Raw genomic sequence first — 26,676 nt, 5'->3', positions numbered from 1 at the left:
CCCCACATTAATCACCTCCGCCCGGCAGTGCCGAAGGACAGCAGCATCCTTGCCGTGGGCTCGGGAGAGAAAAATCCCGCTGTCAGGAGGGGAGAGGGAGTTTATCTGTCTCCTCCACAGCACATGAGAGGTGGATTTATCATGGATTTCCCTTTCTCGCGTGCTGTGTTTGGCAGTTCATTATCTTGTCAGCTGGAACTGGCTGCTCCCCGCCGCACTCCATCAATCGCTGCTCTGTGAACCCCACAGGACCCAGCCAAAATACCCAGCTGGACCACGACCCGTTTGGGACAGAACAGCCCCCCCAGCAGCCAAGAGGAGAGGGGCATTTGCTCCTCTGACTGTGTCACCCCATCCCTGCAACCAGTCCTGCATCCAGCTCCAAAGGGGTGACCCTAAACCCAGCAGGGGCTCTCAAGCAGAGATCTCACTTTGGCTGCTCTTTAATCTAAAAGCATTTAGTTTGATGGAAACAAGAAAGGAAGTTCTCCTCCTTGGGAAAACCAATCAATTACAGCCTTTCAGAGCACTTCAGACAACAGTCTTCATATCAACCACAAGACCTGGAAATACTTCCAATGCAGTCTGAGTCCCATCCCACTGCTAAACCCTGGGAGGAGCAGAAAACATCAGCAAAATGCCTGTGATGGGCAGGAGAGAGGGCAAGCTGCAGTTCTGCAGCACTGTGGTTGGTTGTGATGCTTCCCATGCATTGCTGGCACCCAACACAAAAGCAGAACTTCCACCAGACCGTAAGTGATGGAGGACAGACCATGACCCAAATCACAAGCCTGAATCTTTCAGTGCTATCAGAGATCTTTGCAACCGGACAGACAGCTGTGGCTGGGATTTGCGAGCAGGATCCTGCCCCAGCCATCAGCTTATAGGCCCCTCTGGTTGCCACACGTGCCTGCAAATGCTAACACAGCAGAGAGCAGCTCCATCACCCTGCACAGGGCAAACAGCTCCGTGACTTTCAGAACCATACCTTGAGAAAAGTTTAGTACAAATCTTCTGTGTTTATTTGTTTTCATTTACTTTCCCCATTACATTTTCGACGATCAATACCATTATTTGAATAAAAATGCACTATGTACGAGAGCGAGCAGCACACCGAGCATACCAATGGGATGCACTGCCTTGAAGTGAAGCCAGCGAGGGAGAACGCAATTCTCCTGGGGAGCAGGAGGTCAGCAGGCCTTGATACCGCCACAGCACTGAGCCACGCTCCTTGCAGAGCATGGAGGGGAACAAAGAGGAGAGAGGAGCAAAGCAAAGAACCCAATCGCAACTTCAAAAGCATTTGCAAAGTGCTGCACACAATCACAGAACCATTCTGGTTGGGAAAGACCTCTGAGATCCCCAGGTCCAACCCCAGCCCACCCCACCATGCCCAATGACCACGTCCTGCAGTGCCACATCCCCACGGCTCTGGAACACCCCCAGGGATGGTGACCTCCCCTCCCCACACAGCTGTGCAGTGCAGCACCACTTTCTGGAGAAGAAACATTTCCAGCCTGAAGGGGCATTTCACATGAGGTTCACCAACAACAACCCTGAGATTTATTCTGCTGTTGTAGCAGAAGGCATCCCTGCCCGGAACAGCACCCATCCTCACAGCACAACCACAGCAAACAAGGCCTTGGAGACCTCAGAGCAGTGCAGCACATTCAGTGCAGGGGTCCCCCCTGCAGCCACAGGCAGCCCCCCACCCCCTGCAGGGGACACAGGCAGGCCTGGCTACACTCAGAGCACACAGTCCCCTCTCCGCAGCGCTCCCAGCCCGCAGCTCAGCTTAAGGAATCAAAGCACGGTGCATGGAAGCACTGCTTGGAGCTCAGCTCTCGCTGCTGCTCTTAACCCCCGCGACCTTTCTGGCTCTGCCCTGCCAACACAGAGGAAAACAAGGCACTTGACGGGCTCCCTTCTGCTGCTCCCGGCCGCCTCCTGCATCTCCCCGGGGAGGGAAGAGGAAGGCGAGCACCGGCTCCCTGTCTAAAAGATGAGGAGATATATTCAAGCTGACGTTCAGCACTATCAACGTTTTATGAGCTTTGGAATCCAGTTAGTTAGCCAATATTTTACTTAGCTCCAGCTTAGATTTAAAAACTTGACCTTCTCCGGGCATTGCATTTCACACAGTCCCATCTGGCCCAGCATGCCAAGCACGAGGTTATTTATCCCTGCTTTTATGGCTGCACTGTTATTTGTTTATTTGTAGTACTCAAAAACTAAAAGCATAAAAAGGACGGGACTCCCCAGGCAGACCCTCGGGCATCCATGCAGCCCTAAGGCAGTTACCACACACAGCAAGGCCGTAAGGGTGCAAATCAGGGCACGGAGCAGCCCCAATCCCCCCCATCCTTCTGGGAGAATCACACATTGCTTTTCACCTCCAAGTGGCTCATCCAAACTGCTGCCCAGAGCCCTTCTGGACCCAAAAGGACTTTACAGAGGAAAAAAAACACTGTGGTTTGACGATTGTAGAAGCATTATGGTTGGAAAAGACCTCAGAGATCTCCAAGCCCATCCCACCATACCCACTGATGGTGTCCCACAGTGCCACATCCCCATGGTTCCATAACACCCCCAGGGACAGTGACCCCACCACCCCCCAGGCAGTGCCAGCACAGCACCGCTCTTATAGAGAGGAAATTTGTCCTAAAAAAGCCATTACCTCTTCCCCTATTGATGACAGGAACAGCCAAAGGACAGAACAAGGCCAAACAGTGCTCTAAGTGCAATGAAACAGACCAAGAAGGGAACCCCCAAAATGCACATCTCCCACTCTGACCAGCTGCAATGCAAGCACATGGTGGCAATGGCTGCAACACAGGGCATCGATGTGGGCATGGGACCTGGCTCCTTTATCTCCTGCTTGCAGATAGCAATACCACAGTAATGATGCTAATAAATACACCTCAACACTGGGCTGCATGGCACACAACCCACCTATGTGTGTCCACTGCAGCCCATGGGGTTACAGAGCAGCTGCCATCCTCTTCCTCACCAACTAAAGTAATAATAGATGGAACAATTGCATTTTAATAAAGAAAATTGATTTTGTTTGCTTTATTCATTAACGAACGCAAGCACACGCCGATCAGGAATGATTTATGCCCACAATTTGCAAAATTATTTCTCTATTGATCAGCACAGGTTTGTTTTCTTGTAGGTTCAGTCAATTAGAGGGAACAGCAGGCAGGTGGGCAAATTAATCAGTCTTAAATACAGCCCTCCTGTGGAGAGGGACCCTGGAGAGAGCACAGGGGTTTGGCAGCATCCCCTCAGCCCCACACACTGCTGAACCTCAGCCCTGCAGTCCCCCCAGGGTCAGCCCCTCTGGGAGGCCAACAGGCAGCAAAGCAAAGGGTAGGCACAGAGCAGAGCAGGTGCACATGGAGAAGCAGCACCACGTGCTGCTCACAGCACAGCTCCGACCTGGGCCAGCACACAGCAAACAAGGACAGCAGATTGCAATCTACAGGGCTGTTATCTCTGCAAGGCAGTGCAATGCACATCCTCTGCTCGCAGCCCAGGAGCAGGCACACACCTGCCAGCAGAGCACACAGCTCACTGTGCTGCATCCTCCCAGCAGGGCTGACGGATGGGGCCGTACGCTGCTTATCTGCTGCAGCACAAAGTCAGGCAGCAGTGTCAGCACAGAGGGGCTGGAGCAAGCCCACACAGCAGCAGCAAGAGAGTATCATACAGGCTCATCTCTTCAACCGAAGGCAGCTTTTAAGGACCATTTAAGGCACTTGCCTTAATCTCAGTGTTTGCAGCAGAACCTAATAAATCACAGAGCTCTCCCACACCGCTGTTCCCTGCAAACTCAGCTCTCTGCAGACCTTCCACCCATATGCAAAATGCACGTTCAGGGTGCAGGCGCTGCCCATGTGCACGGAGCAATGCATGGCATAGGCACAGAGCCAACCCCATGGCCATAGCATGCAAGGGGACTTGTTTCCATCTTGGCAAATGTCAGGGCCTATTCTTTCCCAAATGAGATATGGACACAGCAGGGCGATATTACATTACAAGTCAAATAACACAAAGGCTTTTAATTACACGCCAAACAGTAGCTGCTGTCAGAGAGGAGACACCGGGCTCAATGGCCCATCAGGCTGTTCCGCTCTGGCAATTCCCATCTACCCGGTAGAAGTCCAGGAAATTGGATCAGTAATGGGAACCGGGGCCTTTCACCTCCAGCCCAGCCATTCACATCCAGCCCTGGAGGGAGAAGGAAAGTCATTACCAACCCACAGCAGCTGGTGCCAAAGCAGCCAGCAGGGCAGCAAGCCCTGAGGAGCGCAGTGGGACAGAATGGAGCATCCTGCAGCCGGCTCCGGTGCTCCATGCAGAGCAATGCTGCAGAGCACAGCATGGGCTGATACCTGGCTGCCACATCTGCAAGCCCTGCCTCCAATCTGCAAGGCTGATTTGTTCTACAGCTCTGTACTCCCTTGAGAGCGGAGTCGTTTGTCACAGAAGATTGATTAAGCTTTTGGTGCATCAACATTAATGAAAAAATATAAGGACCAACGTTAGCTGGTAAGTGTCATCTTTTTATAGCAGCCCCATAAAAAGCATTAGGACAGGTAAAGGTGGGCAGACCAACAAGGTCCTGTCCTCCCAAGCCCTGCGATGACTCCACATGGGAAGTGCCCTCCAGATGGGGACATCCCTGCACAGCCCTGGGGATGGGATGTCTGCACAAGCCCCACTGCCTTTGCCAGGCTCCAGCCTTTCTGCAGCTTCACAGTATGAACTGCATCCCCTGCTGTCCCCTTGCACGCTCAACCGAGATGTCAACGGGGTTTACTTTTTGAAGGCTCACTCCTTGCAAAACAAACTAGAGTAACAAAGCAAGGGTGACCCTGACCTGAGCATTTGGTTTCCAAGGCCGAGCAGCCTGAGGATGTTGGACCTACAGCCTTCCCTGCTCTCTTCTGCGTTCCACAATGATGCTGTACCAGGAAAATCAAACCAACACAGGTACAGCATCAAGGCTGCAGCCCCCCAGCTGCGCAACTGGTGCTGCCATCACATGCAAACATCCAGTAGGGCCCTTTGTTTCTTCCCAAGGTGCTCCTGCAGTGCAATCCCCATTTTCTAAAGCCATCATTTGAGGCTCTGCATCTGAGCAGGGTGATGGCAGGAGGCTTCTTGTTACAGGACATCATTAAAGCTAATGGATGTGCTTGAACTGCAGACAGCAGGGCCTTGCCAGGGGTGGGTGGGGAAAGGCAAGCTCTCTGATCTTGCAGAGAGAGAATAACCTATTAAAAAGGAACTTAGCCTCTTGAATAGAGCCATCAAACAGTTGGAAAGGCCTGGCTTTTGCAAGAACAGAAGAAAAAAGTCCAGGCTTCAGCCCATCGGCTGCATTTGAATAACTGATGCAGAAAAGTTAACCCAGACACAAAAACCCAGCAGCTCTTGCACCTCTCCAGCCCTGCTCCCTCGGCCAGCACAGCCCCAGCACTGCCAGCTCTTCCCCTCGGAGCACAGGAGTGGGACCAGGAAATAAATGAGAAATTATCTCTTTTGTTACCCACACACAGAGCTGTTCCTGAGCCAGGCAAGGAGCCGTGCACACTCAGTGCCACATAACCAACAAAGCCCTCAGCTCTCCTTGCAGCCCCTCTCCATACAGCACAGCATCCGCACCATCATTCCCATGCACACAGCCCCTCGTATCCTTTTGGTCCCAGCAATGTATTATTCACGTGCTCCCTTGTTCTTCTACAAGCCGAGAAAGATGGAGAAAGATTAATTCCTCGAGAAATAAAATAAATAAGCAGGATTTAAAAAAAAATAATGAAATAAAGGACTGCGATCCATTCAAAGCGCTGCCTCCTCCGTGCTGCCTGTGTCACTGCTGATTGAGTTTCCTCTCTCCTCAGCTCCAGTTCTGTTGGAGTATCTTGTCTCCTTAGTATTACTGTCGCACTTCCTTTTCATACGCCTGAAATATATACTATTGTGTTCCGACTTTTAGTCTTTGTGCAGGGATCCCTTTCATGTCTCATCTTCTGTACGGTCCTTTTTTTCTTGGCAGTCAAGTGCATGAATGTTTGCTGCCAGGAGATTTTGCTTCTATTGTATTCCAGACATATTATAATATATGTTTTTTGTTCTATATTGTCTGTGAGGTGTTCCAGGGGTAGTTTTTCATGCTAGCATGACTTCTTCCCACGTGGATGCTGCCTGCCTCTTGCCCCCTAAAGCAGCAGAGCACCACCTCATAGACATGGCTACGAGGGCAGAGCTCGGCCAGCACTGCCCCAGGGCTCTAATGGAACTAATTAGCTTTCCCCACACTATGTGGGGTTTTATTGCCAGTGTCCCTTGTGCAGAACTGGGGCACTGAGAGGCAGAGCTGCTCGTGCCAGGCCACGCTGCAATAAGGAGCTGAGACAAAAACACAGCCGGGGCTTCTGCCCCACTGCCACAGCGAGGGCTGCACTGCTGCCCCTGACTCACAGCAACACGGGATGGTTTCCCAGCACCCGGAGCAGAGCAGTCACTGCTGCTTTTTGGCTCAGGGGAAACCTGAGGAAGCTCAGTTTTGTCCCACCCGCAGCCCTCTGCACCAACACACACCTCCAGATCCCCCACCAGCACAACCCCATTGCACCTCAAGGCAGCAGCCCCAGCACATGGGGCGTTTCTGATTCCTGCATCCTCCACAAAGGAAAACATCAGAAAGTCTGGAGTTTATGTGGCTTCAAACAGCTCCGTTGGGAGCCCAACGACTGAGCTGCGCCAGGAGAGATTAGTTCTCCTGCAACACGCTTGTGACCAGGCTCTCTGATCTCTATCAGCACCCCTCCAAGAGCAGCTCCTTGTTCCATTTGTTCTTCGGACCCCTCTTCTCAACTCTGACTAATTACAGTTTGTTGGTCGTTATGGCAACTATGGATTTCTCTCAGCATCCAGCTCTCATGATTTTGGCTGCAAATTGCAACGCTGGAGGAATACAAGATACAAGCAGGGCTTTACATCCTGCTTCCGTGCTAACCTTGCTGCCAGGCCCCCCCACCAAAACAGCAGTCCCACTGGCCTGCTCTTGTCGATGCTACCCAAGTAGCCTGCAAAGCCAGAGCAGAGTGTTCTGCATATCACAGCCAGTAGGAAATGATGCACCTCGAGCACTACCAGCAGCACCCTCCTGCCAAAAAGCAACAAGAACCTCATCCCCAAGCAGACATCGATACCAGCCCTTCATTTCACACCTCCTAGGCCAGTCAATTAGCAGTAACTGAAGCCAGACACATAGCAGGAGTCAGGCTGAGGTCAACCAAAGCCCTTCCACGTGAGGCTGCCATGCTCAAGCATGGGGACCACTTAGTGTAGCGGCTGCAGAGCATCCCTGCAAGGCACAAGGAAGGGCCCTCCTGTCCCAGTCCCCGTTTGTCCTCATCACCTTGTGCACAGACACTCAGATAATGGAAATTAACAGCCCAGGGACACGAGGCGGAATTGAATTGCAGAAGATTGCTCCCACCAGTAGGCACGGGGCAGCACAGCCCTGCTCTGCATTCCTCACACATCCCGCCCTGAGGACAGCAGGATACCTCCAGGCCCTCTCGCAATATTGCTAATTGGAGGCAGTGAAAACAAGGCTCTGTACTCCATTTTTCAATGGACGTGGCTTTTGTCAGCTGTGATCCATAGTCAATGCAATGGGCTTTGCTGGAGCTCGGATGCTACCTCTGAAGCCTCTGTTCATTCTGCACAGCGTTCCTTAAAGGCGACAGAGCAGGGAGGCAGCATTCCTGCAGGACTACTGCAAGGGAACTCTCCATGCAAGAGAGCAACAAAAACAACTTATTTCATCACCAGCATGGGACAACCAGATTGGTTAAGGGAGAAAACCAATCACACCTTCCCCCAGAAGGGATCCCTGCACTGTAAAGGTACTTGCATCACACACAAGCCAGCAAAAAACAACCACCATAAAAAAACAGGTCTTATTCACCCTTATGCCACACACGTTTGGCCATGCCAATGCTGCACATCAGGTCTTCTAGGAAGGATGTTCAGCTCCACACTCTCAAGGACATGACCCATAAAAGCAGGGCTCTGCAAGCTGTGGAGTACTTCAGCCTAACGAGGAGAGCAGTGAAGGCTGGCATACACCAAAATGAATTGTTTCTAGCAACACAAAATAGCACATTGAAGTAACCCACAGAAAACGGGGAGCCCCACAAAGCACCACTGACATGTCACCAACCCATAGCATCACTGGGACATCATTGCTCATCGGCTGCTTGCAAGTTTGCATCCCCTTCATAACTGCACTACTCCCCCAAACCAACCCAATTTTAGAAACACATAAAACACAGACAGGGGAGAGGAGACCCCATTTACTCACAAATGGTTCATCTCCTCCTTACTGAGAGCTGCCCACGATGGCCGTGGGGAGATGATGAGGAAGTTGCTGTGTGACATTCATGAAGTGCCAGCTGATGGAGAGTTCTGTTTGCCAGGCCAGCTGGGGAACGACCTACCATCAGCTCCCAGCATGCAGAAGATCAATACTGTAATTGGGACTGTTTGTAGCACATGAACTATTGCAGCAATAGGGGCAATGCACGGGGGGGGAGGAGGGGAGGCAGAGGGCTGAGCTGGGGCTTGCTGCCCTCTGCTGTGCTGCAGCTCCTTTGCTGGTTATGGTGGGGTAAGGGAGCCCGGCACCGAGCTCTGTGCTCAGCACAGGGGTGCAGATGGACAGCTGACAAAACCCTCCAGTGCTGCTGCAATGCCTCCCCAGGGAGCATCCATCACCAACATAAGGGCTCCTTACCAGGTGCTACCATCCACCTGCCCACACACAGGAGGCAGCCTGAGCTCCATCCTGCAGCCAAGAAGCTGACAGTGGAGGGTCACGATGTGATCCCAGACACCTTTTCCAACCTAATGATGCTGTGACCACAGTACCGATGTGCAGTGCTGGGTGCTGCATGGGCACTGGCTGCCATCTCGTGGGCAGTCGTGAGAGAGCTCAGGGCTCTCCCCCCCAGACTGCCCCGGGGCTTTTGTCCTATTCACCCCGTAAAGCTTTCATCCCAAATCCACACTCCCTCTGCTCCCCTCAGTGCACTCAGCATCACTTCAGAGGTCACCAGGCTGGCTGCACATTGAGGTCAATTATTCATAGCTCAGAATCAAGTATTAAAAACTGAGCTATATTGACAAATTCTTTGTATATTCAGGAACATTCCCACCAGGAAGTTGTTCTCTCCTCTAGGCAGCTTTCTGAGCAGCCCAGGCCCTGCTGATATGTCTTGCTGTTTAATTGCACTGAGGCACGCACCCACACTCTCTTTGGTTGGACCTCAACTGGGAGCACAGAGCCACCCAGGGCAGCACACATTCCTCCCCTGCTCCTCTCCAGCAAAGCAAATCCACCCTGCAGCCTCTTCCAGTTCTCTCACTCAGCAGAAAACAAAGCTCTCTGCCAGCAATGAGAAGCTCAGCCTCTTCTGTACCTCATCCTAGGGATGACCAGGTCTGCTCCTCCCTTGGATGCTTTACTGGAGCAGTCCAGGGGAAAGCATCTAACACCACCAGCTGTTGCAGGCTGCCCTCAAGTCCTTATCCTTTGCCTCCAACCCCACTGAAACTCTTCAAATCCCACCATCCCAAGAACAGCATCCATGCCCCTGCTCCTGGAGTCACCTCCACTCCCACCACACAGGGCCTGTGTTTCCCAGCCCTTCCCTCCTCTCCTGACACCTGCAGAAGCCTATAGAAAAGGAAGAAAGGAAAGAACAAATGAATAAAGCAGGCATCACTTCCATGGGTATCGGCAACACAGCCTGAGGGCTCGAGCATCACCCACTCCCAGCTGTGAGGGATGGATGCAGCCCAGGAAAGGGCAGCAGCAGCAGCACACGGGGCATTGGTATCCCCCAGCCCGAGATGGGGATGGATGCTCCATGCTGGCTGCCAAGCAGAGCAACAACACCAACCACTTATCAAAACATTAAAGTTCTCCTAAGCTGCCGAGTTAATTTCTCAGACGCCCTTTCAAAGGGCTAGATAAATACAATCTGGGAGCATCTCCGCTCCCTCGGCTCACATATCTTTAGTCAGGCGGAGAGATAACATTTCATACAGATTGAGACAGTTTAAGCAAAGGTTGCTGGCTAACCTTTCCAGCAGCGGCTGTTCCCGGAGCCGCGCTGTGCTCCGGTGCCCATCCCTGCAGGGATGCAGGAGCCCCACGCACTGATCTCTTGCACATTACAAGGTGTTACCTGCAGGCTTTCAGTGCCGGTGACAGATACTTCCAGCAAGGAGTGTCAAAACATGACCATGACATTATTACCCTGTGTCCAGCAGTAGCAGTGCAATTCAACTCAGCCCAACCCACCAACTCATCTTTGCCCAGCTCTCAGCACCCCGGCTAAGGCCAGAAGCAGCATCCTTTGCTCCTCTTCTTCTGCTTTCTCCCAGCAGAGATTAACCTCGTAAAGCCCCAGGCACAAGCAGTGCTGGAAGCTCCCTATGCAATGCTGCTTGCTCTCACACTGGCAGTGGGAAGTGGCCATTGGCCCTTTCTGGCAGTTGGTTCCAAGCTCACTCCATGCAGAGCAGGGCACAGCAGAGGAGCTCTGCTCCCACAGCTGCTGCTGAGCACCCCACACCTGGGGCAGGCTGCAGCACAGCCCAGGGGTGGGATCTGCATCTCAGCAGCAGCCAAGCACAGCACCCTGTCCCTGCCGTAGGAGCCCTCCTGCAAGCAGCAGCTCTGGCAAGATGGGGAACATCTCACAACCCATGGCTGGCAAGGGAGGGAAGGAGGAAGGAATGCTGGCAAATGACAGAGCCCTTATCTTAATTACAAGCTTATTTGCATTTAAATGAAGGTTATTCTATAATTACCACCAAATGTTTTGTGTTGCAGCTGAAATACCTCTGAAATACCTCTCCATGGGCTGTCAAGCTCCTTCCCATTTCCATTTTCTCTTTCCATTCTTCTGCTTTCTAATCAGCTGCACACATAGGGAGGCATCAGCACAGTTCCCCCCAACTCCCCCCCCAGGGACCACCGCACCCAGCAGCCCTCTGGGGGCACAGGGAGGGGTGCAGCCCCCACCTCCTGCACCAGCACTGAGGCTGGGGATGCTGGCAGGTCTCCAGTTCAGGCTCTGGGTTTTTTGGGTGCTTTTTTTTTTTTCAGACTCAAGTGCAAAACCTAAAGAAGTGCTTTTTCTGCACCTGCACACATCTAATTACCTTGTCAAACTTGTTGCAGCAAGGTGCTGTGAAAGGTGAAAGCGTGGGCAAGGTCAGAAAGAGATCAAAATGATGGAGAACAGGGGCTGAGCTCACGCCTGGCTCAGCAAGTCCCCAGGCCATAGGCTGCAGAACACAGGGGCTTAAGGACCCCAGCAGCCTCTGCTGTCTTTTTGTTGTTGATGGTTATTCTTGAAGACAGGACAGAGACAAAGCAGAACCCGTGGAGAGATGTTTGCACTGCAGCTAGCACTTCTTTGGAATAGATAAAGCACTCCCATCGAGAAAATAACACCCAATTATATCATTCAAAACAATCACAGTGAACAAATCCATGCAAATGGCCAAATTAAGGCTGAATGAGAAGCCTTCTGCTATTTCCTAAATTGCTATACCTTTAATCAAGCTCCTTTAACAACCTGTCGTGAGCGCTTTTGCTGTCTAGCCAGGAGAACCACATTAACCAAGCAGCCCATGTGGGGATGAACAAGGCAGCAGCTATTAGAGCCGCAGCAGAGCCTCCTGTTTATGAGTCAGTGGTAATGAAAATGGACAGATCTCCCTCTCAGGCACAGCTCTCCTCTCTGCCCGTGCCCACCGCTGCGTCTCAGCCCTGCACAGCACCCGCATCCCCTGCCCAACTCCAAGCCTCTGCCTCCATCTCATGGAGAGACACCATCTCTTCAGCTCCGCTGCCACCTCACTTCGTTTTCTTCTTAAATAGATTAAAAAAAAAAAAAAGACTCCCTTTCCCCAGTTTCAAATAGCCCAAGGCAGACTTACAGCATGGAAATCTGTAGCCTCAACAATTATTGCCTGGCAGAGAGTTAACTCACTGCAAACAGGATCTTCTAATGGGCAGCCATGGCTACAAGCGACTTTGCTGGCTCTGTTTAAAACAAGCTCCACACCTCGGGACAGAGAACTCCCCCGCAGCCCATTTCACAGCCATTTACATTTAATAAGAGGCAGCACCAGCAGCATGGGAAATCAGCAGCACAGCCGCCATGCAGGGCGAGCACTGACGCTCACACCAAAACCATTCCTCTCGTCCTTCCACCACAGACAGGGGACAGACAAGGGCAAAACCCTCCCAGGAAGCCCCGGCCCTGAGGATGCAAGCATCTCCTCTGTTTCCTAGGCTGAGTTCTACCACCACGAATTCCTCCGGGTTGTTTCACACAAGGATTTGTCTGCCCACACTGCCACGACAGCCTTCATCCCAAACCCACATCATGCACTCAGCATCAATCACTTCCCATGCAGCTCCTGCAGCCCAGCTCACAGCAGCACCCTGACGGCTGCAGCTCCCACACTGGGTGATGCTTTAGGGCCAGCAGCCCGCCTCAATGGCAACTCCACAAACCTCAGCACGCAAACGCATCCTTAACTTGTAAAGTCTGAAACATCCACGCTCCTTCCCCCATTTCTCATCCAAGGAGTAGTTTTGTTAGCCCACACCGAAGCCCACCACCAAACTGCATTAAGAGAAGCCCACAGCCACGGCCTCCCCTTGTCTCTAAGCGAAGTGATTTCACAGGGCTGGCACTCAGGCTGCAGCCCATCCCTGCCCAGGATGCAGTCACACTGTGTTAATGTAATGACAGCATTTGCCTGGGGCAGAGGTGGAAGTGGCAATGGGGGGAGGCAGGCTGGCTTTGGGAGATGCTACAGATGCTGGGCAAAGCACATTGCATCCCTCTGCAGGATGGCTTTGGTTGGGAAGGGAATAGGAAGACCCTCATCCCTCCACCTTCAGGGGATTTTGGTACAAACAGAACTCTTCTGAGCTTCCAAATCTAGCTCAAATTCTCTCCCCTGCATTGGAAGGAGAGAGGGGGAAAAAAAGGCAAGAAACAGAGCATCTCTCTCCCTTCTCAATCTCCCTCCCTTCTGCCTTCAAGTGCTCCTTGGAGTGTCTCTGCGGAATCATGTTTATATGCAGTGAGTGCTGTTGTTAATAACATCGCGATCGCTGAACCTCCCTAATGAAAGAGAGAGACAACATAAACTGTCATTTCAAACAAACACGCAATCAGGGTACCAGCAGCTCTGAAAATATTATCTTCCCAATTTCACGGGCTTCATGCAGGAAATAGGCTGCTTTCATGGAGATTGTGGAGCATCACACCCCGCACACGGGATGCAGGAGCGGGCTGGCAGCGGCGGGGACACATCAGAGCCATGAAATTGGCTGGGCTATGAAGGAGGAATTGTTTTAACAGCTGGAGCCGGGAAGGACAAATAACAGCAGTGATTATATCTTCATTGCTCATCGTAACCAATGCACCAGGCAAGTTGTAATTAGGCTGCGAAGAGCTGAAGGTTTGATAGTGAAGGCTTTGAGCTCACGATTAGACACGGAGCATTTGTGCCTGCCCCACGGCCACCCTGCCCCACTCCGGAGCACGGAGCTCTGGTTATGCACTGCAGTGCTGCAAACACCACTCAACCTGTGGAAGAGCAGCGCCTGGATGCTGCATCCTTCTCTTTGGCATCCACAGAGCTTCTCCCAGCTTCACCTTCAGAGCAGTGGCTGAGCCAGCAGCAAGGAACAGGAGGCACAGAGATGAGAACTGCATCTGACCTCCTCCACAGACCCCTGTTGTCTATGAGCAACCATTGAGGATGCCTTGCAAACCATCTTCCCTTAGATGAGCTCCGCTGCTGCTGCAATGACCCCAAACAAGGCAGTGCTTTCCAAACAGCAGCCATCCCATTGAGCCCAAAGGTATCATTGGGCACTGCACTGGTAGCACACAGCCTGCTGAAACAACGAGCTTGGGTTTGTGGCTGGGCCAGCATCACCAGACAAAGAAAACAGCAAAATAGCAGAAAAAAACATTTTACTGTACTGAGTTCTGCCTTATTTCAGAGCCTCCCAGGGCCAAAGGGGATATGGATGGGACCTCTCTGCCATGGTGCCACAGAGATGGGGCTTAGCATACATTGCTGCCCCCCAAGGACAAGCCATGGTGCTGAGATGCATTCAGACAACCATTTTAAGAACAAGCACCATCAGAAGAGTCAAACTGCACTGCACTATCAGGATCAGCCCCACCAAGAGATGGGAGAACAACAGGATGAACACAGCCCATCCATAGGCACAGAGTGACACCTACAGAAAGGGACAGCATTCCTAAAGGGAGCAAAATCACACCAAAAGTCGCCCGTTAATAAATGAATGGGCCAAAAGCTCCCCTTGTTAATAAAGGAGCGGGCTGATGCCACCAGCACACATCAACCAGACAGCCCCAGAGCAGGACAGACAGACCGACCCCATGGGAGGGCTGCGCTGCTGCATTCAAAACAAGTTTAAAAACACTTCTGACATTTAAGAAAAATCAACAAGCATCTGAAGCGATGGGGGGACCGGGCACATCACTGCCTGAATGTCACATTTAAAGCTAGAGAGATAGCAGCTGCTTTATCTCCTGAAGCAGGTGGTTCGAGCAGTAAATAAGGCACCCAGGGCCAGATTCTGCTCATTCACCTGCATTCCTCCATCAGCTGCGATGGAGCAACTCTGGATTTGCACCAAGGCGACAGCCAGCCAGAACAGAGTATATTAAACTTTAATACTTCTGAGGATCAACGTGGAACACGCATGCTACCAGCCCTGCCTTGACTCCAAGTATCCATGCAGGCCACAGCTGAACCTGTAAAAATTTATTGATTCCAATTGGCAGTGCCCTTTTGGAATCGGTTGTAGTTCTGACTGATGTACAGATAGGAGCAAAGGACATCTGAAGCATTTTAATGCACTTTTTACTGCATTATCTCTCACCACGATCTTAGCTGCTTCATGGAGATGACTCACACCACCAGTAGAAGAGCCCAATGTAATTAACGACCTGGCAGCTCCATAATGATCCTTTCTACATAAAAAGGTCTCCCCTATCCTATGAATAGGCTGGAAGTAATTTATTGCGATCCATATAAAGATGGGGCTGCTTTGACCTTGGGGATTTTCTTTAAGTTTTTTCTCTGAAACAACCACAATTGCTAAGGAGATTTTTCTTTTAAGTGATAACAGTTTTTAAATGTGATGCAAGCAGTGAAGAATCAGCCCCAGCAGCCTTCAGAGAGAACAAGCAGCCTCTGTGTCACTTCGGAATGAGCTCTCAAGACCAAACAATGGATTCCTCCATTTCTTACAGGCACCGTCTTAACCCCGAGCACACAAACACAGACAGTGCTTTATTCCCAAAAAACAATGAATATGCAGGAAGGCCCACAGGGAAGCCAAGAACGACCATTTCCTTGTGCTCCCTACAACACGCAGCAGCACCCACAGGGACCTCAGGTTTGCTCACACTCGTGCTGCATACACTCAGTGCTATGTGCCCACAGACCCCAGCACTGGGAGGACCACAGCTTTGGTTCCCCTTTGCTCCAGCAAACCCCTTCCTCCTCACCCAGCAGGGATTTGCAGCAGCTGAGCCAGTGGCAAATCGTTAGCTTTACGCTCAACATGACAGCACCATCCTGGCTTTTACAGCATGCTTTGGGAAAGCCATTCCTCCTTCCATCTCGCTAACACCTTGCCCGCTCATCAGCCCCCCCCTCGCGTCTCATTTCATCTCGCACTCCTTTCAGATTCCCCAATCCCCTGCATTTTCACAGGGAAAGTCTCGCAGGCGGGCGATTGCTGCAGAAGTGGAGTTCAGTCTATCAGGGCTCCTTTCAAGGTCTTTGGAAGAGGGGACACCTGGGAGGGGTCACATCCCACGCTGCATCGGTGGCTGCAGGACATCTAACGTGACTGCCACGCTTTGAAGTACCCGCAGCTGTTTTGATGCCTTTCCCAGAGCTTTGGGGCAGTCTGCATGACAAGGAAACACGCAGAGGGGAAGGAATAAATCTGGCTGGAAAGAGCTCGTGTGCAATGGTTTTCCACCAGAACAAAATGAGATGCGTTGGAAGTGAAGCGCTCTGCAGAGTCAGGTCTTTCCCCTGCAGAAACTTCATTGCATGGAAGAGGGGGAAAAATAACACCCAGTGACTCTGAATCATCCTGCTTTGATACTTCTCACAATCTCACATCGGCATCCCTTGTTTTGAAACAACTTGAACCTCAGACTTGCTTTCCCCAATTATTTCCTGTTGTGCTTTGTCAAGTAGGACACAAATAAGCGAATGCAAAAACAAGACATGTTCCTGCCTGCAATGCCTCACGGTTGCAAAACAGTGTTTCAATCCCATTCAAAACAAAGCAACCATCACCCAAACCTGCAGTTAAAGGCACATCTCTGCTGGAAGGACCAGGAGATGCCCAACACTTCAGAACCCACTGGTGCAATGGGTGAGGACAGCAATCACCCCGCACACAGAGCAGCACTGCTCTGAACAGACAAAGCTGTCCAAACTGCTACGGCAAAATGCCATTTTTCCCACCCCTGCTAGGCTAAGATTTATCATCTTAAATACACCGGATTAAACTTTTATATGATTTAAGTTTTAATTAAATGTGAGAATTATATTTAATAGCAACGAAGAGTCAACACCCCCTACTTTGATTCCAAGTCACTAAAATCACCGCAAGAAGCGATCAGACTCAGCAGGAGCTGAAAAGCATCCTCCAAACACAACCTATTCCTCCAAGCCATTCCCACCCCTCCGCCACCCCATTGACTATCAGATCACATCACTCGCAATCGCTACCATATCTCACATTAAAAAATTAAGTCCATAACTGCAGAGAAACATCTCCCCATTTCTTTTATAGCTTCTTGCCACAGCCAGCTATATATCTCCATTATCACCAACACACAATAGATCTGAGCTCGCGCCGTAAATAACGCTGCCATATAACAAAGTTACGCTTAGGAGTACGGGCATAAATTAACACTCAGCCATGCGACTCTAAATAGTATTTTAGGCCTTGTCAGAAACCAATTATGCAAAATATTCTTCTTGCAAAGATCTGGTGATGCTTCAAAGCATTACCTCATTTCAACAACCACAGGCAGCACGCAGGGCTGTGAACTGGGGGTGAGGGCTTTGCCAAGGGATGCTCGAACCATCAACTGAACTCCTCCAAAGCCATTTAATTACCAACATCAGCACTTGAAACACAGGTATGCCTCCCAAAAAAGGTATTCTAATCTGTCATTTCTGCATCTGAAGGGGTTTCCACTCACATCAGACTTCGTTATCCCAAGCTGGTGAGAGCACCAAAGCCAAAATGAACAGGGGTCATTGGGAGGTCAGCAAGGTTGGATAAAACACATTGCCACCTCAGCACCATATCAGCTGTGACCCGAAGGATGCCAGCACTGCCCTATTTGAAACAGAAAGGGGTTATGTGTCTTCCTCAAGGTCACACAGCCCACTGGAGGAAATCAGAAGCCTCCTTTATCCCTCCATCCCAGGCTGCCTCTTCAATCCAGAACCAAATATCCATAAGGCTGTGAGAGCCCCCACTGCCCCCAGCTCCAGGGAGGGATGGGCACAGATGTCCCCAGAGGTGTCTTTTGACAACTGTTCAGCACCATGCATTTCCACTGTCCCCAAACCCCCGTTGTCCCTACGAAACCATATGTCTCTTTTCCACGCTGTAACAGAACACTCTTCTCTCCCCTGAACCACACTGAGACTGACAGAAATTAAAGGCACCCAGATGGACAGATTGCACATTCTATCACACAGCCACGCAGATCCAACCCCTCCACATCACTTCCCCCATAACAGCGTGGGGTGGCAGAACCCCACATTGGCCACAATCCCCCCCAAACCCATCCTGCTCCAGCAGTGCTCCCTCCACCTGCAGGAATTTGCTGCAAATCCAATAGCAGATGTGATTTCCAGCTGGGTCCATAGACTGACCACAGCAGGTTCATTAATAACAATTATTAAGTGCTTTATGTTACAAATTAGGCCTGTAGGAATACAAAAACATATCCAGCCGGTTGGTTTACAGCCTCTTGTCAGGGAGGACTGTAAATTCCCATTATCACAACACTATCATCGTGGCAAAACGGGTATGGGAACTCATCATAAATAACGCTTTAAAACAGCTACATCATCATCAGATGCAAGAGCATAAATTAGTACTCATGCACAGTGCAATGGAAGGCCGCAGCCAACAGCCCCAATACATCAGGCAGCAAACGTGCTCATTTTTGTGAAGTCGTGGTTCATTTTCTTGGCTCCCATCCGAAAGGACAGCGCATCCCAAGAGGGGACAGGCGGGGAGGAGGGCTTTATTGATAAGCACAGCAGCCCCCCAACTCTGCTCCACGCAGACTTCCCAGCACTGCAGGGCCACCTGCTACCACCACACGTGCCACCAGGGACGGCTCAGCCCTTTGCTCCCAGCTGCTGCTGCCTGCGGCTGGATGCAAGGCAGCTCGCTCATCCCATTACCAAACCCCTGAGGCATCCAGTTCCCCCCACCATGAAGATTTTAATAAAACTGGTGCATCGACTTTCAATTAGAAGGCCGTAAAACGGTTCATTTTCATCTGTTTGTTGCACAGTAACACAGATCCTCGGGAGAAAACAGCGCCTTTTGCAGACTGTCTGCGACGCAGAGAGCATTAATTGAATATTCTGTTGAAACCACCTTCAATTAGAGCCTTGGAGTTTTGCATGACATTCATCACCGCAACTCGCCCGATTCCGCATGCAGCACATTTGGGGTTTGGCGATGTGCACATCACATTAACTCACCGCCTTGTCCTGAAAATAACAAATTTATTTGCTAATGGGATGCCAGACAGCATAGGGTGAGCTGCAGCACCAATGGCTTCCTAGTCTGGACAGCAGCAGGTGGGAGGTGGCATTCTGCCTCCGCCTCCTCCCCTCCCAGATAAATCCCTCCTGCCAACCCAAACCATACCCTTCCCTTACCCTATACAGGGAAGTGGAAGCCAACCCTATAGCTGATGCTATCATGAAGTTAGATGCAGCACGCTTCACAGAATAGAACCATTCAGGTTGGAAAAGACCCCTCAGATCCCCAACCCCACTTCATCCCACCGCCCACATCCCCACAGTAATGGGACACCCCCAGGGATGGTGACCCCCTACTCTGTGCAGTGCAGCACTGCTCTTCCAACAGAGCTCCCCCAGCAGCCTGGAAACCATCATTAAGAGTATACACACATCCCCACTTGGGATTCAAGCCATAATTAAGACCTGTTCATCCTATGTTTCCTGTGGCAGCCTGAATTATCTCTTGGGATGCTTTTTTTTGGAGCTGGGTGCTAACTGGGAACACAGGACAAAAGGCAGAGCCCAGCCTCTCCACAGCTCCCAGTTCCACCTTCCCCACCAGTCAGAAGAGCTTGGCTGCAAACCTACTGCAAAGAGAGCTGAGATGGGCACAGAGATGCCAGCTCCTCCCCGCTGCCCCACTCAGCATGGAGCAGAGCTGCTGGAAGATACCCCGGTGGAAAGGTGCTTTCATCTTTCGCTCGAAAATTAAACTAAAAATAAATAGAAAGCACGTTTCAGAAATCTGCATGCATCTCTGCTGACTGGGGGCTCTTTTTCTGACAAGCCCTGATGCACAGCGACCTCCTTTCCACTCCTTTCAGCAGCTGCCAGAACCTCCCCAAGCATCAGCGCAAGAGGCAGAGGGGAGCCAAGGTGTCCGTCAAGCACCACGAGCTCACAGCAGCACAGGGAAAGGAACAACCAAAGAGGATGGGAAATTCCAACGCCCCAACCTTCCCGTGCATCCCACAGATGTTTCCCAGACAATCACACAGCATCAGGGGAGTGGCACAGCTTTGGAGGATGAACAAGAAGGGGAAACTGAGGCAACACCAGATGCAACTACAAGACATCTGAAGCATCATTAAGCAAGAGCAGAGTTTGTAGAGCTGACAGTAACCTCCTGCAGTGACAGCTGATATTAGCAAGGTGATGTTAATAAGCAGATCTTACATGCAAATTCCTACATGCAAAACTGTATGACTTTGAAGACTGTCAAGTGCACAGCGAGCAGATTTTTTAATTACAGGGGGTCTTTTGCATTGCAGCACCATTAGTAGCTCCAGCCAACAGATCTCTGGGAGGCTGAGGAGGGGAGAAGAGAAGGTCCACAGCATGCAAACCCCCAGCTCCAATGGGCCACATCACACTGCTTGCGCATCAATGAGCAAAGCACAAAGCATGTGCTTGCAAGCAGGGCTCAGAGTTGGGTCCATTGGCTTCCAGCCAAGCCACAAGGAAAGGGAAAAATCTTCAAGGGAAACACAAACACAGCAGCAACAGGAGAGCTTTGGGGGAACGCCACACACTGACCAGCATTTCTTTTAATTGTTCCTTAACTTTCTATCTGCAGATCCACAGAGCGCTCTCTCATATAATCAGGTCCTCTATGCAGGGGATTAGCAGGCTTACGTCCTGCAGATCCAATCAGGAAAGTCTATCAGCAAAACATACTTATGTTGATACAGCTATTATAATCTGCATAATTCTTCTGAGTTCACATACTTAACAGATAGCAAACAGAGTCATTACTGCTGCAACTCGCAGCCATAGGATCTCCACGAGCCATTCACTGCAGTGTTTTTTTATTATTCATAGCTTTAGTTATTGATTTTCGGGAGAAGATACATGCTTTTAAGCACCATAAAAGCAAAGGAGGAAAACAAATAGCGCTATTCCAAGATTAATACGCTGTTTGTAATAGAAGTATGGCTGTCACATTGTGCTGCATACGGCCGATGGAGCCTTGACAAATTCCACGCTAAACAGTCGAGGCACTTAAGGAGCTCATTAAATAATTTAAAGGCAAAGCATGAGAGGGGGAGCAGGGAGTCCTCCCCTGTGCCTACCAAGTGCTGTGCCAGGAGCACCTGCATCACCCATGTCTGAGTGGGGCATCCAGATCTGACCACCTTATAGCAACCAGGCTCCCACCACAGCCTCAGTGCCCCAACACAAAGTCCTCACACTGCCTTCTGCCCACCCCAGCCAAAGGCTCGGCACCTCCCAGCCCCACGCCTCAGCCCTCCATTGCACCACAACTCATGCAGCGCTCTAAGAGCGCTCATCCTCCAAAAAATCCACTGCAACAAAAGCCTTCATTTCACCATAGGGAACGGCTGAAGATAGGATCGATGGGAGCTGCCTTCTCCATGCATCCATCCAAGCAAACCGCTATGTGGGGGTGAAGAAATGAGCCCCGAGGTGAAGGCACCGCACCACGCTTCGTCTGTGCCGCACTACGAGCCGTGTCCCACACGGGGCCCTCAGCAGTGCTCGCCCAGCAGCAGCAGAGCGGTGCAGCCCCCCCCCCCCCCCCGCAGCAGCACCGCGGCTTTATAGCCCCCAGGAGCCCGCAGCTCTGAGCCGCTGTGTTTTCGCTGCGCCATTTACACGCGTCCCCATTACGACTCCCCGGCAGCTGTAAGTTCCATAGCGCACCTGGCGGAGCAGCTTGCCGTGCTGAGCGCTAACCAAGGCCGGAGCCCAATCCTCGCCTCGGGAGCGGAGGGGCGCAGCAACACCACCGCATAAGGGGCTCCGACCCTCAGTATGGGCGCTGGGAGCTCCCACAGAACCCCACCGCACCCCCACATGGCTCACAGAAGGTCGGCGCTGCCGCTCAGCGCTGCTCCACCCCCGGACCCCAACCCGCTACAACAGCAGCGCTACAGAACCACACACGAGGAGCGGCACGAGCAGAGAGAACAGCAGAGCCCACACAGGATGGGGGCTCAACTCAGCCAAGCGCTTTCCACACACCCCGCCGCCCACCTTCCACACCCCAACTTCGCACCCGAACTTGAATTATTTCGACTCAAAACCCCTTATTACATCTGAGAAACCGCATAGACACACAGAGCAAATAAGAAGACCCACAGCACAACGCAGGGCACACAGAGACCAGCAGGCAACCAGAACCCCCCCCATCCCCTCTTAACTCTAAAAACACCTCATAAAGCGCCCTTACCTTTCTGTAGGCAGGAAACCAAACCGGGGTTCTTCACATCCACGGAACGCCTCAAGAAAAAACCCAACACTACACAGAGGAGCAAACAGAGGCTGCTGCTCGCAGCCCTTATAAGCCGCTTGTGGGGCGCACCGGCCAGGCTACGTGCTAATTAACGCTAATTAGCCCCTCCACCACCACCTGTGCCGCTAACGGTCCGGGCCGAACCCCGCCCTTTGGGCGGCCCCCACCCCTCCAATTTCGTAACGCTTAATGAGCCGCACGTGCGCGCGGCCGTTGGCGCTCAGCTGGGGCCGATGAGCAGCGGGTACCGCCTGGCGCCAGCACCGGGCTGCTTTGCAAACAAAACAGGTCACGATGCTTTTCTTTTAAAGAGTGCACGTAGGGGCGCTAACGCAAGAGTATAAGCTTTCATTTTTCGTAATGCACAACGAGAATCGCGAAGGCGAACGCTCGTATTTTCGCAGCGCGTGCAAAGCAAACCCGGCGCACGTGCGCGAGGCGCGGCTGCAAACACCGCCCGCGCGGCAACCGCCAGCGCGCGCCCAACGGCTGCAGCGCCGCGCGCCCGCCGCGAGAGGGCGCTGCGGTGCGCGAGGAGCCGCCGGGGGGCGGGGCCGGAAAAGGCGGGAAAAGAGGCGGATCTCGCGCCGCCCGCATCCCGGTGCGGCAGTTCTGTTGCGCGGTGCAGCCGGTAGTGCGGTTACGGGGCCTGGAGAGGCGTTGGGCGGCTGAGGTTGGAGCTGCGGTGAGGGGTTGCTGTGTCGGTGCTCGGTGAGCGGGTAGGCAGGCAGGGAGGGAGCCCGGCTCGTGGGAGGTGCGGTGCCTGTGGGGGGGGGGGGGCGGTCGGTGGAGCCCTGCTGTGCGCAGCTCCGCTGCTTGGAGCCCCGTGGGGTCGTGGAGCAGTGCTGTGTGAGGAGGCTGCGGCCGTAACGTTGTTGGGAGCCCAGCAGGTGGGAGCTCTATCAATTGAGCCCTTGCCTTGCCCTGATGCCTGGCTGGGTGCGTGCTTCTTGTAGCCCCAGGGCCTGGTTGGGAGCCCGAAGCAGGGGGAGGCGGTGGGCCAGCTGAGCCCGGGGGCGATCTGAGTGAGCAGCCTGCTGGGTGCAGCCCTGGTGCTCAGCTATTGCATCCCAGGTGCTGGCTTAGCTGCAGGTTGGCTGAGGCCTGGGGGTTGCAGCCCCAACACCCAGCCCAGATCCCATTGCAGCACCTGACTGTTAAGCCCCGGTGCTTGCTGCGCCATGCCGTGCCACCGAGAGCTGCTGGCGCTGCTGGCCGTGCTGGGCTGGCTGCTGGTGCTGCTCCTGGACCTGCGGGCGCTGGCGCTGCTGTGTGGGACTGCGGCGCTGCTGGGTGGATGGTTGGGCCCCCGAGCCCTGAGCAGGCCGGGCTGGCGGCTGCGCTTAGAGCGCTTTGCGGGATCCCTGCGGCCGGCAGCAGCCAGCCCTGAGGCGGAGGAGCAGCTGGAGCAGGAGATCAGCAGCACCATCAGGAAGGTGGTGCGGGACTTCGTCTCCTCCTGGTACTGCACCGTCAGCAGTGAGTGCGCGTTCGAGGCCGAGGTGGAGAAGGCCATGGCGGGGCTGGCGGCTGAGCTGAGGCGGCGAATGGCGCGGGTGGACCGCCAGGCCCTGGCCCGCCGGCTGCTCCTGCTGTGTGGCCATCACCTGCAGAGTTACCTGCAGGCCCTGCGGGGCCGTGGGCCGCTGTGGCAGGAGTACCGCCAGATTGCAGGCCTGCACCCGGCCCTCTGCAGCCCAGCAGCTGAGGTGAGCTATGCCCGTGCCTCTGTGGAGCTGCTGCTGCGGGCGTTGGTGCCTCGGCCCCACCTGGAGACACGGACGGGTCACTTTGTGGTGGTGGAGCTCGTGGCCTGCAATGTGCTGCTGCCTGCTGTTAGGAAGATGGCTGACCCTGACTGGATCAACCTGCTGCTGGTTGGGGCCTTCCCCAGGAAGGCACAGGGTGAGGAGCCCAGTCCTGCAGCTCCAGTGCCGGACTCTCTGCCCCTCATAGTGCAGCCAGATGTCGCCCCAGCAGTGCCACTCCTATCCCCGTCACCTGGGCGAGAAGCAGGGGCTGGTGGTGAGGATGGTGCGGATGTGCCGAGTGAGCCACCCCGCAGTGAGGGGGTTGTCCTGCGGCCACGAGGCCTGGGCTTGCTGTTCCCCTATGAGGGTTTGGAGCTGGACTCTCCAGGCCAGGACGTGGAGCTGCTGGCACCGTCACCTGCTGGGGAGTTTCTTGATGAGCCTCTCCCTGATGTTCCCGCTCCGCTGGAGGGAGCAGACACTTCAGAGGATGGGATGGGGGACCTGGAGGATGGCCATACCACCAGCAGTGATGCTAGTCTGCTTCTCCCCTCTGCTTATGCTCTGGGCCCCTGCCCTGACATCCAGATTGACCCAGTGATGGAGACAGAGGAGGACAGCCCCAAGAAGCCCTCTGTGCAGCGGCCCTGCAGCTTGGGGAAAGAACTGGGGACGCCAGAGGCCCCACCACAAAGCCCATCAGACCCTGGGCAGCCCCTTCCCCTGCTCTCATCCTCCCCAACTGCTCCTATCAGCACCTTCAGCTTTGAGCCCCTCAGCAGCCCTGATGGACCAGTGGTCATCCAGAACCTGCGCATAACTGGCACCATCACTGCCCGTGAGCACAGTGGGACTGGCTTCCACCCCTACACCTTGTACACCATCAAGGTGAGTTGTAGTCCAAGGTCAGCCATCCCTTCATTGTGAAGGATGTGCATGCTGTGTGGGGAGAGACCTGGGGAGTTGTTAGGTGGGATGTGTGGGCAACACGGTATTGTTTGGAGGTCTGTAAGGGTTAACAAGCATTGCTTTCCTCCTCAGTATGAGACAGCCCTGGAGGGTGAGGTCGTGGGCAGCCTTCAGCAGATGGCCTATCACACTGTGAACCGCCGCTACCGGGAGTTCCTCAACCTGCAGACCAGGCTGGAGGAGAAACCAGAGCTCCGCAAGTTCCTGAAAAGTCAGTGCTGCATCAGCTTCCTGTGAACAGCTGTCTATGATTGCAGGGTGCCCTGCCCTGCTCTGAGCCAGTCTGGGTGCTGGGCTGTTCGAGGTGCCTGTGTCCTCTATGCAGAGCTGATGGGAAGCAGAATTTCTTTATCTGGCAAATTCCAGTGTTGCAGAAAGCATCATTGTTCCCTGTAGTGGAAATGCGAAGTCATGGCTTGGAACAGTGATGGTGCACCTGGTGGGAAGGCAGGGCCAACCCAGGGGAACTCAGGTGCATGCAGTGTACCTGAGTGATTGGAAGGGGTGGAGTCAGGATCCACCCCTTCCCAGAGCACTTTTAAGGGTTGGCAGCAGAGGTGAGGGCATCTCTTGTTGGAGATCCCTGCCTAGCTGAGGCCTTCTAAGGGTAAGCAGCTCTTTTCCTTCATTTCTGCATCCACAGCTGCTGCACATGGGCTCGTTCTCATTTGCTGCAGCCAGAGACTTTGCCACCCTACTATTATTGCTGTACTTTCATCCCATTATAGCATTACATTTCTAAACTGCTTTTTGCAGCTTTGCACCTTGGCAATGAACAGCAACACCAAAATGTTAGTGATCTGCAAGCATTTTGCTTATGTGCAAGCAAGTGTTGTATATCAGCTATATTATAAATAAAAAATTGGATTTACTTTGTTTCCACACAGGTGGATTTAAGGTCTGACTCGGTCAGCCTGATCTGGGGGGTGTATTATCTTGGGCTGAGGCACAGTAGTGGTAGTCTTAAGTGAAAGAGCATTAGGATTTTAGTGCAGCTCTTACAGTTCTCTGGAGCTTACAAATGTGCATTTTATTTCCAGATATCAAAGGACCAAAGAAACTGTTCCCTGATCTCCCATTTGGAAATATGGACAGCGATAAAGTGGAAGCCAGAAAAAGTCTGCTGGAATCTTTCTTGAAGGTGAGGTACTTGGTGCCTGTATCCATTGCTTCCTCTGGCTGCTGAGATGATTTTCACTATTCCCCTTCCTTTGGTGCAGTGATCAGATCACTGCTGATGTGATAGCCGAGAGCTGGGCTCTTGTGCTGGCTCTTAAGTGTTTTATTTTATTGGCATAAAGCAGTGGTTCAGGACAGTTGTGTATTGACACAGTGGAGCACCTCAAGTGTTTTCTGCTTGCACTTGACATGAGAAAGCTGGGATGCTCACTCTGAGAAGACCTAGAGCCCTCTTCCCTTACAGCAATTGTGTGCAGTCCCTGAGATTGCAAACAGCGAGGAGGTGCAGGAGTTCCTTGCTCTGAACACTGACGCCAGGATTGCATTTGTCAAGAAGCCCTTCGTTGTCTCCAGGATAGACAAGGTAGGTGGGTGGGAAATGGGCAGTGTGAACCTCTTTTCAGTGCACCAACTTCCCTTTGCACGTGTCTGCATTGCTGCTGCTGCAGCAGCTAAAAGACTCAAACTCTGTGTAGGTGCATTGAGCTTGCCCAGGAAGCCACAGAGAGTCAAAAGGAAAGGTCAGAGACCTTCTCAGAGGGTCTGCTT

General features: G+C 52.6%; 2 protein-coding genes across 9 annotated transcripts in view; one reads left to right on the top strand and one right to left on the bottom strand.

Annotated features, from left to right (window-relative positions):
* NTM (neurotrimin) overlaps positions 1-22,742 on the bottom strand; it is a 313,044-nt gene extending 290,302 nt beyond the window's left edge. For both annotated transcript variants that reach the window (XM_015297955.4, XM_040652025.2), the window contains exon 1: positions 22,166-22,742. The gene's annotated coding sequence lies outside the window, so the exon portion shown is untranslated. The remainder of the gene's footprint in view (positions 1-22,165) is intronic.
* Positions 22,743-22,802: 60 nt separating this feature from the next.
* Positions 22,803-26,676, top strand: part of SNX19 (sorting nexin 19) — an 81,131-nt gene continuing 77,257 nt past the window's right edge. For all 7 annotated transcript variants that reach the window (XR_001469995.4, XR_005841738.2, XM_015298133.4 and 4 more), the window contains exons 1-4: positions 22,803-24,867; positions 25,021-25,159; positions 25,989-26,089; positions 26,372-26,491. Coding sequence is in view for 5 of the 7 variants with exons in the window: in XM_015298133.4 (XP_015153619.2) it covers positions 23,410-24,867; positions 25,021-25,159; positions 25,989-26,089; positions 26,372-26,491 (1,818 nt within the window). In the remaining 2 variants the exon portion in view is untranslated. The remainder of the gene's footprint in view (positions 24,868-25,020; positions 25,160-25,988; positions 26,090-26,371; positions 26,492-26,676) is intronic.

This window comes from Gallus gallus, chromosome 24 (assembly GCF_016699485.2).
Source record: "Gallus gallus isolate bGalGal1 chromosome 24, bGalGal1.mat.broiler.GRCg7b, whole genome shotgun sequence".
Classification (NCBI taxonomy): domain Eukaryota; kingdom Metazoa; phylum Chordata; class Aves; order Galliformes; family Phasianidae; genus Gallus; species Gallus gallus.
This window is presented reverse-complemented; position numbering and strand designations above follow the sequence as displayed.